Source organism: Aythya marila (assembly GCF_965140915.1).
Source record: "Aythya marila genome assembly, chromosome: 13".
Lineage (NCBI taxonomy): Eukaryota > Metazoa > Chordata > Aves > Anseriformes > Anatidae > Aythya > Aythya marila.
Genome location: NC_139054.1, coordinates 10,486,774 through 10,500,049, shown reverse-complemented (window position 1 = coordinate 10,500,049; position 13,276 = coordinate 10,486,774). Strand labels below are relative to the sequence as shown.

Here is a 13,276-nt window from a genome sequence, read left to right as displayed (position 1 = left end):
TGCATGCATGAACATGAGAGGGAGACAGAGATTGGGGATGATCAAGAAGAATGAATGCTCTACATTTATGTTTAGGATTCTACCAGTAGAAAATGCATAAAACACATTACTGATATAAAAATAACAATACTTATTACTCTGATGAGCCCTGATCCTACTTCATCCAAGTCAAGACAAAACTTTCCGTGACTTCAGTGTTACTAGGTCAGGCCTATAGTGATTCACATTTTCATAGCACTGTACAGACATAAATTAGTAAATGAGAAACTGTGCATTAGATGCATCTGTTATCTCAAAAACAGGAGTTTCCCTGGTCTCAGAGGATCACTCTGCTCTCCCAAACAATGGGATCTAAGAAAAAAGGAAGAGAATGCTTGCAGGAAAATAAAGGGATGTTTGGATTCAAGGCCATGTGTTTGTGTCTGTGTGTCTGGCATGTAAAAACCTCTATCAGGTAAGAAAAAGGTTCTCATCATTACTCCAGGAATGGCAGAATGACCCTAAGGTTAAAGTTTTGCACTTGTGAATTTATTATATTCATGGCTTTTATTAACATTATAAGGGAGATTATCAATCATAAGTGATTGCCAAAGTGGCCAATAATTCAGTGATTTTCTGAAAGTCACTGGCTCCTTTGGAAAAAAGTTGACCTTGCCATCCAAGGCCAAGTTACCCTTCTGTACCTTAATAACGTGCCTGTGGATGTAAGCTGCTACAGACTTAGGGGCTTCCACAAGCACAGACAAGCTCAGCATTTTCATTGCAACCTTCAGCCTGCCCAGTTTTTGAAGACCATTGTCTTCCAGAGGGATGATGCTCCACAGAACTCTACTGTATCCTTAGTTGCATCTTCTGCAGGAAGGAACACAGAGTCCTCTTCTCTACACTCCGCGTGTTTTAACAGACACAAAGCAAGGCCAGATAGAAGCAGTACACATCAGAGGGTGCCAGCCCACTATTTGCTTCTGAAGTTCTTAGGAAAGGGAATAGTTATCATTTCTGGATTTTTTTTCATCCTGAAGCACAATGAGTTAAACAACATCCACCCCTTCCTGCACCTTGCTGTAGGCTATGGTTACTTGGTAGACTGGAGTGTGAAGTCCCTTGTCTGGCAAAAAGAGCAGGTAGTGGGGGGAAATGGCTGAGTTTTCAGAGTCCTGTAACTGCTTTTCTCCCAAAAACTCAGTAAGAAAGATGCAGGGTGGAAATGATTAGGAACAAGCCCTCATTTCAGGACTAAACCAGTTTAGATCAGATGCCAGCAGTGGACAATGGCACCATCCCAGTGCTGATCCACAAAGCCCTCTCTCTCCTCAGCAAGTATATTTGCACAATCTACTGTCCCCAGCCCTATTTCTCTAGTACAAGCTGGGATTCCAACCTCCAACCTCACTAAGTTGCAATGAGCAAACAAAACCCTGCTATTCCCCCCAAAACACTGCCGGTTAAATGTCATCTGAGTTCTCTTTCTACAAAAGACATTACAAAACCCCCCTCCCCAGCTCCCCACCCCAGAAAACATGCTTGCACACACACATCCATATCTACATCCACACGCACACACACACACAGATGCGCCACACACACCCCCACACCCATTCACACAGGAAAAACATCTTGCAGACTCCTGAAGGTGGAAAAAGGCAACTTGCAAATGTGCCTTTGCTTTTGATAAGCTCCCTCCTCCCACCCCCCTATACCCCCACATTGCCCCTTCCCTCCCAAATAATTGCCCTGTCCTCCCCCCTTCCCAGCTCTTCCAAAATAAATATTCTTTTTATTTGTTGGTTTAAAAGATTCTTTTAGGCTTGTAAGCAAGAGAGAGGGAGAGAGAAAAAGAAAAGAGAAATCTCATAGCATGAGAATGAAAACCCACTATCTCATGAATCTATGAAAGAATAAACATGAAGGGGTTAAGAACAGCAACAGAAGAGAGATTAAAAAAATATAGTAATACTGAGAAGAGAAAGATGAAATTCAGTAGTGAAATGGAAGTGAGGATAGCGCATTAGTGAGCACAGCCGAAGATAACCTATCCCCCCCACCAGTTTTTGACTCAATTTCTTTAAATCTCCCTCCCCCCCATTTAAAACTTTTCTTTTTTTGTTTTTTTTTTCTTTTTTTTTTCTTTTTATGTCTTTTTTTCTTTTTCTTTTTTTTCTTTTTTTTTTTCTTTTCCTTTTTTTCTTCTTTTTTTCTTTTTTTTTTTTTTCTTTTTCTTTTTTACAATGATTTAAGTCCTTCAGCAGGAAACCAAAATCAAGACAAACACATCCCTCCCTGAAACCAAATCCCCTCCCATATACCCTTCTCTCCCTTATCCCCCCCAACACTCCGTGGTTCTACATGTGCTGAAAAGAGAAGAGTAAGCTTAGAATAAATCTAATGAATCAAAGGAATAAATGATAATGATAGTAAAGAGTAAAACCCAAACCCAAAAGACCACAACACTCCTGTGTTGTCATTGTCTGAGTGTCTGTCCCTATCTCTCTTGGAGGCTGCAGGCATCAATTTACATAGTACAACCAGTAAACAAGGTTGAAGAATCCAAAGGTGATTGGAAAAATGATTCGTGACCACTTGTCAATGGTGCTGACATCTGTCAGGTCTGGGATTTTGAGCTTCAGCTTAGATGACCGCCGGCGGAGACGGCAATTGGCACGGTTGCGGGCTGCGGCATGGTGGGTCAGCGGGACGTGGCGGTCCAGGGTTGGGTGGTGACCAAATCCATCCCGAGAGGCCAGCTGCTTCCGGAACTGGATTCCTGAGCCTTCAAAGGACATGACAGAGTTTCGAGAGTCACCGACGCTGCTCATCATGTCCGTGGCCAGCAGCTCGTTGTTCATCTCCAGAGTGCTGAGGAGGATGTTACCGTAGGGGTCAACCTAGAACAGGGAAGACAGAGAGAAAGGTAGCAAGGTTGTCCTATGCACAGTGTGCACATGGCTATGCCACCAGGGATGATTTTGAACTGTTTTCTGTGTACCAGTAATGCTGGTTGGATTATCAGTGGGCTCTGAAGCCGGACTTCTGCATTTGCAAAGGTTGTCCATCAATGCTGGTTGCCCACAGGCTGGAGCCTGTGCTTGCAACAAACTTGTGAGTGGGGCAACGTGATTTTGCCAGCAGATTAGACCAAAAACCACAGGGGTACTCTGGGCTAGACCTGTCCGTGTAAGAGGATGGTCCTGATGAGATTGGCTTGAGGATGATGACCAAATGATCAAGGAGAAAAAAATCCCAGTAATCACTGGGGAGAGATCTTTCTGGGCATCTGTCTGCAAACTTCAGTGGATCTGTGTTAACAACACAAGGGAACTGAAGTTTCTTTCTCATGATGAGGAGAAAGGCTGCACCACAGCTCACCCAGGACTGAATGAGCAGTGGAGAGACTGAATTCTCCTCCCACAATGAAAGAAGGAGACAAACCTGCTCTCTCACCCTCTTCTCTTCATAACGGTGGCGCTCATTGTTAGCCTTGCTGATCCGTTCGCTCTGTTTTTTCTGCTGCCGAGGGCCTCGCCCAAAGAATATGTAGTTGACAAAAGCGTACTCCAGGAGTGCCAGGAACACGAAGACAAAGCAACCCATGAGATAAACATCAATAGCCTTGACATAAGGAATCTTGGGGAGAGTCTCTCGCAGGTGGGTGTTGATGGTAGTCATTGTAAGTACCGTGGTGACCCCTGTAAGGAGAGGGTAGGTGTTCTGTTACCAAGGTGGGGTGGTTTCTTTAAATGCCTATCTCAGTTTCCCCATCACTCCTCCCAGCTGGACTGAACCTCAGAAAGGTTGGAAGCAATTGGGCAGAAAATTGTCATTATTCTAAGCCCAGCTGCCTAATGCAGAAAAATATATATATATAATAATAATAATTAAAAAACAAAAACAAAAAACATCAATAGTGGGAGAAAATGTTGAAGCTGAGTATCATCAGAACAATGTGGATCAACATTCCCTGGACCTCAGCTTTCCAAGTGCTCTCTGATTGTCCTTCTTTTACTCACTGTGATAGGAAATACACAGTTTTTCTCTTAGTCTCTCACTCTTCTCCCTGTTTTCTACTTCATGAACTCATTAGGTTTCCCTGGGCACTACTTAATGCCTCAGTATCCTTGACATGAATTTTTAATCTGCTTTGTCTTTCCAGTGCCATGAATATGACAAAGAGAGAAGGGATTCCTACTTCATGGCCCTCCTTTTACCTGCCTCATAGGCTTCTGTCCACATCCTTGGCTCTATACATTTGCACCTTCCTCTCACCAGCTTTACCCCTCACTACTTCAGTTATCTGTACAAACTCCTCTCATGAGAGGGATCTGGGGGTCGTGATAGACAGCAAGTTGAATATGAGCCAGCAGTGTGCCCTGGCAGCCAGGAGGGCCAATCGTATCCTGGGGTGCATCAAGAACGGCATCGCTAGTAGGTCAAGGGAGGTGATTGTCCCGCTCTACTCTGCGCTGGTGCGGCCTCACCTCGAGTACTGTGTGCAGTTCTGGGCACCACAGTATAAAAAGGACATGAAACTGTTGGAAAGTGTCCAGAGGAGGGCTACGAAGATGGTGAAAGGCCTTGAGGGGAAGACGTACGAGGAACGGCTGAGGTCACTGGGCCTGTTCAGCCTGGAGAAGAGGAGGCTGAGGGGAGACCTCATCGCAGTCTACAACTTCCTCGTAAGGGGTTGTCAGGAGGCAGGAGACCTTTTCTCCATTAACACTAGTGACAGGACCCGCGGGAACGGGGTTAAGCTGAGGCAGGGGAAATTTAGGCTGGACGTCAGGAGGGGGTTCTTCACAGAGAGGGTGGTTGCACACTGGAACAGGCTCCCCAGGGAAGTGGTCACTGCACCGAGCCTGTCTGAATTTAAGAAGAGATTGGACTGTGAACTTAGGCACATGGTCTGAACTTTTGGGTAGACCCGTGCGGTGTCGAGAGTTGGACTTGATGATCCTTAAGGGTCCCTTCCAACTCAGGATATTCTATGATTCTATGATTCTATGTTTTCCTTTTTAGGCCTAGTTATATTTCCTGCATCTTAAACAAACATAATCTTCTGTCCACAGAAGACTAAACAGAAGGGATATATGACAACAGTCTTTCAATATCCAGAAGCTTTGTGCAAAAAAATAGGAGGGGGGGGAGGAAGGAGGGAGGTGGAATAGAATGTTCTCTGTGTCTACCAAAACTAGACAAATTGCATTGGAGACCTAGGATAGAGGCGAAGAAGAGATTTTTGACTGTATGAAGAGGCAAATCTGAAGGTACAGTGCCCAGAGGTGATTGCAGAGTCTACTTCTTTGGAGCTTTTTTAGGACAAGTTAGATAGAGAGCTGTCAGGAATGGCTTAGCGAGAGCTGTTGCAGTTCTGACCTATGATGTTTTGCTTCTGTCTTCTCCTTTGAATCCAGATGTCAGCAGAAATTCAACAGCTGTGCATCTCGTGTCCACCCTTCTGCTTATACTCTCACTGTGCCAGCAATGTCTGCCACGATCTCTTTTTCTTCTCTCACTGATTATACTCTTGTCATTGCAACTTACCCTTTCAATTTACCATGTTCTTCCTGTCCCCTTCCTGCTCCAGACTTCCCAAACAAGTACAGCCAAATCATCTCTTGATGTGTCTCTGTACAAACCACGCTTCCTCCGAGCCTTCACAAACTCTCTTTTCTTCTAGAGCTAATTTAAACCCTCAAATTGCTCTGTAAGACCCAGCCTCTATCTGTGCCCCATTGCTTCCCTGAGTCCTAACCCTCCTCCCCCCCCCAGCTGAAATTCTTCTCCCTCTTTGGCTCTCTTATTTCCTCTGAACTTTCTATCATGTTGCACAGCCCCATTCTCATATGCCAGCCAACCCCCTTTTCTCCTGTTCCTTCTTCAAAATCCTCATCTGCAATCCACCCCCACTTCCCTTCTGTTGCTTAAAAGATCTCTTTTTTTCTTCCTCTCGTAGGAAAACATCTCTATTTAGGGGAACATATGCTTAAGAAAAACTTGGACTTTACTGTCCCACATTTGACTTGGTTATGAAGGTCTTCAGCTACGAGAAAGTGTCTGTATAGGGCCTAAAATATCATGAAAATGTGTAATGCTACTTTCTTTATTTTCTTAAAGGTTTAGCCATTCACTCACTATACTTACTGCTTTTTGGCCATCCACTCTCAGCATGTACCATCTAACTAAACTGCTCCCAGCACACCTCTTGGCCAAGAGGTGCCCAGATTTCTCTGCTTCAGAAAACAAGTACAAACTAGAGTGAGGGAACTGGTGGGTTCATGGCATGTCACAATCTCACATGTCTGAGAAGCTGTGACCATTTATGCCTTTGTTACAGAGTCTGAACCTGCACCTACAGAAATCTATAATGTAACTTTTACTGACTCAGACTTAGGAGATAATACTTCTGAACCAAAAAAGTCACACTTCAGGATGAAAAGTTCCAGTTTGTTCTCAGAAGAAATGTTCTTCATTTGGGATAACAGCTTGTTTCGTTGCTACCTCATCAAGAAAAAAGTGTTTTCTTTCTTAGAGCTGCACTGTCCGATCTCCCTCAAAAAAACACCTTCTTCAGTGTAAAATATAAAGATACCTACCCAGCGCCACTCGTGCAGCAGAAGCATCATAATTGATCCAGAAGGAGACCCAGGACAGGATGGTGATGAGGATAGATGGCATGTAGGTCTGCAGAATGAAGTAACCAATGTTCCTCTTGATCCGGAAACTCAAGGATAAGCGCAGATATGAACCTGTCAATGAGATATTAGAGGGAGATGTTGTCTGAGAGGTGGGTGAGGCTGTATTTATGGTAGGAGCTTGGGTTAGAAATTGAAATTTTATTTGGAAAACGTTCTCAAGAGCCAGTGATAATGAGGAATCTCTCTCTCATTAGGTTTTGCAGACTCATCAGCTTTAGGGAGGGGCTCTTCAGAGTCTGCTCAGTTGGCTCAGAATATTAAGAAGAAAGGAAGTTCTACATAAGTTACATTATTATATCAGACATCATGGGATAATGTCTGTTCAGTACTCAGCAGAAACTGCCATTATGGTACGTTCCAATAAGACATAGATGTACACAGGAGATTTTAACCCTATATCTGGATTCAGTGAGATGATTTTCCTACGTTTCATGTGCTAGCTTTTCCTCCAAACAACAATGAAGATCTGAATTGTATTTTTCCCATGCTATTCTAAAAATGGGTTATGGTCAGACTGGGCAAATTCATATGCAAATAGAGTACTGTTAGTTAATCTGTAGGTCTTTTTCCTTTCTTTTTTTTTTTTTTTTTTTTTTTTTTTTTAAGTTCTTGCAACTTCCTACTAATCTTTTAGTGAACCTAATGGGGACAGTGACAACAATAAGGACTTTTACTGTCCTTCCACTGGAGCATGGTCATTTTTACAGAGACGAAGCTGTGTCTCTCACTGAAACAACGTCCAGGCCATTCTTCCTTCTCACCTCCTTCCCTAGGCAACACAGCAGCCTGAAATATGAGTATAATTGTGGGTTGGCAGCTAAGCTAAAAGGAGAACAACATTCTTTAATGATCAAGGAGGTAGACTGGGAAAAAGGAGGTTATGTTCTCTTACCAACATGTGCCATTTGCACAGCTTGAATACAGTACTTCACCAGTCCTTTTTTTTGAAGGTCTTATCTATCTAGATTGCAAACTCCTTTTGGAGAAACACTGCCTCTTATAGATCTCTAGATTACCACTGCAATGGGACCCTGCCCCTGGCATGCCTATTGAGGTACCGTTGCAACATCACCATCTGCCACCACCACGGATGGACTTTGGCTTTGATTTCACGGCTTTCCAAAAACCATGTAACAGGTGTGTGGCTTGCTGCTTTGGCAGTGAGCTCCATGCCAGATCAAAGTGAACAGAGCAACCAAAATCCAAACCCCTCCAACTTTCCAACTGGCAGTATTTGAATTGTCCCAAGCGTTCCTTCCAGATCTTTTTATTGCAGTGTGCAGATGGGTTTCTTTCATTCCATAGACCACCTGCTTTTCAAGTCAAATATTCTTCTGTCTGCTGCTACACCTACATTGCCTTTAGGAGCCAGTTGCAAACCATGTAAAAATAAGGTAAAGTCTGAGAACCTTCTAAGGAGGTTCTGTTTTGAGCTCAGCTGGAGTTTTGATTAAGAAATTAAAACAACTGCATCCAAAAAAATCAAACGATGTTGATATAGCAGATGCCTCTCTTTCAAAGGAACAGGACCCTAAACTAAAGCCTAGATCCTAAGTTAAAGCCTCAGCATCTAGATCAGAGGAGGAATCACACTGACCTAGATCAGCAGAGGGTTGATGTATTTCATCACATCCCTGGGGCAGACACTTACCAGTGGTGAAGACCACTTCCCTGCTGACCAGCCTCTGCTCAATAATGGTGAACTGGGGCAGTTCTAGCACCTCCATCCCCGTGACAGCAGAATCATTTCCTTGCCAGAAGAAGACAATGTCATCAACCGTGTAACCATCTGCAGAGGTGGAGAAGCACAGAGAGAAAACCAAGCTGACAAGCTGCAGCAGATGACACCCCCATTTTCTCTAAGGTGATCTGGAAGAGGATCCAAAAGAAAGCCCACACCATCAGACAGCAAGCAGACCTCCTCCCTGCTGACGTACTTTTCTTCAGCTGAGCTTGGCAGTACAGTCCCCCAAAGAAAAGGGAAAAAAAAAAAAAAAGGTCAGAACTCCTCCTTCTGGCTAGGATTCAGGAAAAAAATGTGGGAAATGGTCCACCAAGTCTTGATTTGTGCTATATAATCTCCATGGCTAACGTGACAGGGACTTGAGCATCTGAACCAAAAATTGCACCAAACACTGCAATTTGCTTTTTATAAACTGCCTCCTTTTACCAGAAGGGGGAGATCACACAATACATTCTGATGTAGACTAGGTAAACAGAGCCTCCAAGTATTAAAAACTCCAAGAGATTAAAAAATAAATAAAATATTTACAACAGTGATTGAAAAGGAATTTGAGCATCAGAGCACCTCCTTCTTATAAATACTCTCAGTCAAAGTTTGGAGTTGGGAAGTGGACAGAGCCTCTGAGATTGGAGACTGCCTTTGCCAGGCACTGGCTGAAAGAGCACTAACAAGAGAAGAAAGGAAGGGAAGGCAGCATGGTGATGAATGCTCATCCCTTATGTTTCAGCATAATGGAATTGTTCAGAGGTTAACTCAGCTGAGGGTACAGCCTCGTGCTTTGACCCTGAACTATAGATAGCAGAGCTGCATGGGCTGGAAATGCTGAGGAGCCCACAGGCACAGTCCCAGGAGAAAGACTGCCCAGGTGCTTTGGCCTCACTGGGAGCAAGGCCCAGGGGACAAAATCATGCAGCTCTGCTCCCATTAGTGCGATAGTCACAGCCCTGCCTATTGCCCTTGTGGGCAAGGAGTCATCTCCACTTGAAAATTAACATTGCTTTTGGCAAGCTAGGCTTTGCAGCACCGTGGCTGGTACTGGACAAGGGTGTCCTCTTATTCTAAGCAAAGAGTAGAGCTGCATGGGAGTACCTCTGTGCTCAGAGAAGCACCAACTTATACACAGGCTGTAGTACAGCACAGCACTGTGGAACGCTTTGTTCAGAGTACAAACTTCACCTGTACCCACAGACAGCTTTTATTCACCACCTGAGCTGCAGCACGACAGCCAGCCTCAGCCACAAGCCCTGGCAGCAGAGGCAGGTGGCTTGCAGCACCCAGCAAGGCCAACATCCACTACAGAGAGTGGCCACCAGAGCCAGCACCAGGTTGTTAGTGACAGCAGGGGAACGAAGAGCTGCTGAATAGAGGAGGAGGAATTATTCTACCTAACCTTAAGTGCCAAGGGTTCCCCCAGCTCAGATCCGAACCTCTGAGGATGGTGTCACGCTGCAGCTCCTGAGTGGACAAAGCCCTGAGTAACCTGCTCTGATCTCATGGCTGACCCTGCTTGGAGCTGGGGGCTGGACTGGAGATACCCTGAGGTCCCTTCCAAACTGAGTTATTTGATGACTCTGTAGTGTCCAAGCCCACGTCCTGTGCTCACGGTCATTACTGCGCTTATTCACAGGTGCGAAAAAAGTAATAACAATTTTCCAAACGCTGTGCCAGATCTGCTGCTGGTGAAAATCAGTCAAGCCAGGCCTTCACCTCCTCCCTGACAGCTGCTTCTGCTCCATGGCCCTAAGTGGTAAAGCACCCAGACTCACGAGACCACAGGGATTCAGAGGCACCCTTAGGTCATCTCCCCTGCTGCAGACACGAAGGTGTCACAGCTTGCTGCCCTGCCTTAGTTACCCTGGCTTTGTGCACAGGACCTGGTGTTTGCATCTGGCTGCAGCATCTCCCAGAGCAAGGCACTAAGTGTGGAAAGAGTCATGAAAAAGCAAAGCCCTCACTGCTCCCGATGCTTGATTCCGGTGGCTCAAACATGCTCGCAGCTAAAAACATCGTGTGTGAGTTTCCACCTGAATTCAGACTCTCAGACACTGGTGGTCGCTCTGTGTTTTTCTGAGGTTACCAAGCTCTTTCCACCCAGCGCTTGCCCTGCTGCAGAGGTGCACCCAGCCTGTAAACAAGTCACCTCTCCACCTCCTTTGCAGTAAACAAGCCAGGCTGAGCTATTTAAGTTTCTTACTGCAAAACATCTGCTCCAGCTTGCGCACGGTTTTTAGCATCTTTTCTCAACCTCTTCTGATTTCTCAACTTCCTTTCTAAATTATGGAAACCAAAATTAGACAGAGCCCCTTTCCCAGGCTCACCAGCAACATATTCAGAGGCCAATCGATTCCCTTCTCTGACTCACTGCTCCCCTGGTTTATATAACTGAGGCTCACTCCAGCCTTTTCTGTCAGAGCCCTGCCACGAAACCTCCAGCAGTGATGCTTGGGGCTGTGATCCCTCCATCATTTCCCCTGGCCAATGCTCGGGCAGGGACTGTCCCTCAGTCCCGTGCCCAGACCTCTGCATTTAGCTGTGTTCAGATGTATGCGGGATGTATTCAAATGTGCAGCAAGCAAGCCATGCAGGCTGCTATCTTCATCATCCACAAATTTAACAGCAGTGACTTCAAATTTACTTCCTGATCAGCAGTGAAAATGTCAAATTACAGTAACTAATTTTAGGATATCTCACAGTTAACTAGCTCTATTCCATTTATTCTACGACCTGCTGATATTGGGTACCAATCTTTTTTTTTTTTTTTTTTTTTTTGTTATTATGCAATGTGAAATCAAACACTTTTTTTTTTTTTTTCTGAGAAGCCATTTTTTAAAGTGATTCTAAAGGGAAAGGTTGTTCAGTCTAAAAATAAACGTTCCACTTTGATTTGCAGCTTTAGAAAGGAAAACGAAGTTTCCATTTTAATGTTAAAAAGCAAAAGAACTTTCACAAAGATAAGTCATTTCAACCTGAAATATCATAAAGTATTGATACAATGTCTTGAAATGTCAGATTAATGGCCTGTTTGTTGCCTGCCTCATCGCTTTTTTGTTCAGTCCTGGCACACAGCTAGGAGAGGGTTTATGGGGTGAGGGCTGTTTTCGGGACAGGGGGTTGGATCAACAGGCACTGCCAGCCCGGGCTTACCTCCTGCAGGCAAGTGCCACAGGCTGCTGTGGGGAAGGAGACCCCAGCTGCATGCTGCTGCTTCACAAACCCAATGCTCCCGCAACACAAAAGGGTTATTTTGGTGTTTGTTTTTCTTGTTTGTTCGTTTTCAGTGTGTTTTTTTTTTTTAAGCCAGGCATGAGTGTTGTTCCAAAGTTGTGTGGATGTGGAAGCAAACAAAATGGAGCCCTGTGGATTTGTGATGTGCAGGAGTGTGAGAGACAAAAGCTCTTAGGAAGGGAACCATGAGTCTCTTCATCTCTGCGTAGATCTTAGAAATATTGTAAGGAAGTGTAACTTCAACTAACAAATTGGCTTGACATGTCCCATTAAGAACAAAATCGCAACATGGGGAACTGTGGGTAATTCTCTGCCTTCTGTTTTCTTGGTTGTACCGTAAACTATTCTCAAAATACGAAGGAGTGCCAGAAATGACATGCCATTAGTGCCTCCAGGAGGACCTCATTTACATCCCATTACCCACCATGCCAAGCACTGCTATCGCTGTGCATCCCGAGCGGGAGCAGGGCTGCCAGGCACGGGCAGGGCTGGGGAGGCAGCACCGTGCCTGCCGGCTACCGATGCCATGGGACCTCTTTTATGAAAAAAGCAATTCTCTGATAATCACCACTGAAGCTGCATCATCATTACTGTGAGATCTGCTGCTCTGGACCGCTCCTGCGGGGATACTGCAGTGCATTTTTATGAGGGAGAGACCAACCTCCCTTCGCCAGCGTGGTCAGGGGAGGCTTTTCATGGGAGTCCAAGGAAAATCCAAGCAGGGAGGGGCTGTGGAGAGCTCTGGTCCCACCTCTCGTGAAGAGCAGGCTCAGCCACCAGTGAGGACAGCTTTCCAGGGCTTGCTTAGGTCTAAGGGAGGCTTTTCTACCAAAAGCAATGGTGCTTTTAGTGCCCAGCCTGCTGCTAGATCTCTATTTTCCTGGGCATTTCACCCATGAGGTCCCCAGGGAATAGAGTTTGGATGAGAAAGCCCGGTCCCACCCAGGGCACACCCTTGGATGGGGGTTAACACCCGGGGGAGGCAGCCCAGGGCTGGGAAGACTTGGCTGGGGCAGGTTGGCGCGTGGCATCGCGTGGTATACGCACAGCTCTCGATCTCCAGCGTGCAGTTCTGCTGGTCCAGGGGGTACCTCCGCAGGTCCATCATGCAAGCAGCCGTGGTAGTGATCCTGAAAGAAGGGGAAAAAAATAGGATATATATTTTTTATTATTATTATTACAAAAAAAAAAAAAAAAAAGAAGGAGAAATGAAAGGCAGACGTGAAAGTCAGGCAGCATTTGGGGCCGCTGTTTCCCTGGAAACCAGGGAGAGCCGCGGTGGGAGGGCGGGAGGGAGGTGTGCGGGGGGCTGGATGCGGCTCACCCTCAACTGCATGGCTTAAAACCTTCGTGACTCACGTCAGCAAGGCAGTGTCTCTATTAGCGAGGTGGGGAGGGATTTGTGTTCCTCCTCTGTCTCTCCAGGAGAAAGACAAAGAAACTGGGAGTAGGCAGAGCTATGGGCAGAGGGGGAGAGACATGTCAGGTTATTAGAGTGAGGCAGAGGACACATGTCCATAAACTGAAAATGCATCAATTAAATTGCCTGGCCATGACCTAGGGGGAAGAATGACTGACCATGTTTTTCCCTTGTTCTCCTTCCCAAATTGCCTCA

At 45.4% G+C, this 13,276-nt stretch overlaps 1 protein-coding gene across 2 annotated transcripts in view; it reads right to left on the bottom strand.

Annotated features, from left to right (window-relative positions):
* Positions 1-2,487: 2,487 nt before the first annotated feature.
* Positions 2,488-13,276, bottom strand: part of LOC309883262 (gamma-aminobutyric acid receptor subunit beta-4) — a 62,887-nt gene continuing 52,098 nt past the window's right edge. Inside the window, exons 5-9 of one of the 2 annotated variants that reach the window (XM_082771186.1) lie at positions 12,709-12,791; positions 8,344-8,481; positions 6,591-6,743; positions 3,430-3,686; positions 2,488-2,885 (exon numbers count right to left, since the gene is read on the bottom strand). In XM_082771186.1, coding sequence (XP_082627312.1) covers positions 2,508-2,885; positions 3,430-3,686; positions 6,591-6,743; positions 8,344-8,481; positions 12,709-12,791 — 1,009 coding nt within the window. In that variant the 3' untranslated portion in view covers positions 2,488-2,507. The remainder of the gene's footprint in view (positions 2,886-3,429; positions 3,687-6,590; positions 6,744-8,343; positions 8,482-12,708; positions 12,792-13,276) is intronic. The other variant, XM_082771187.1, reaches the window with a different exon arrangement.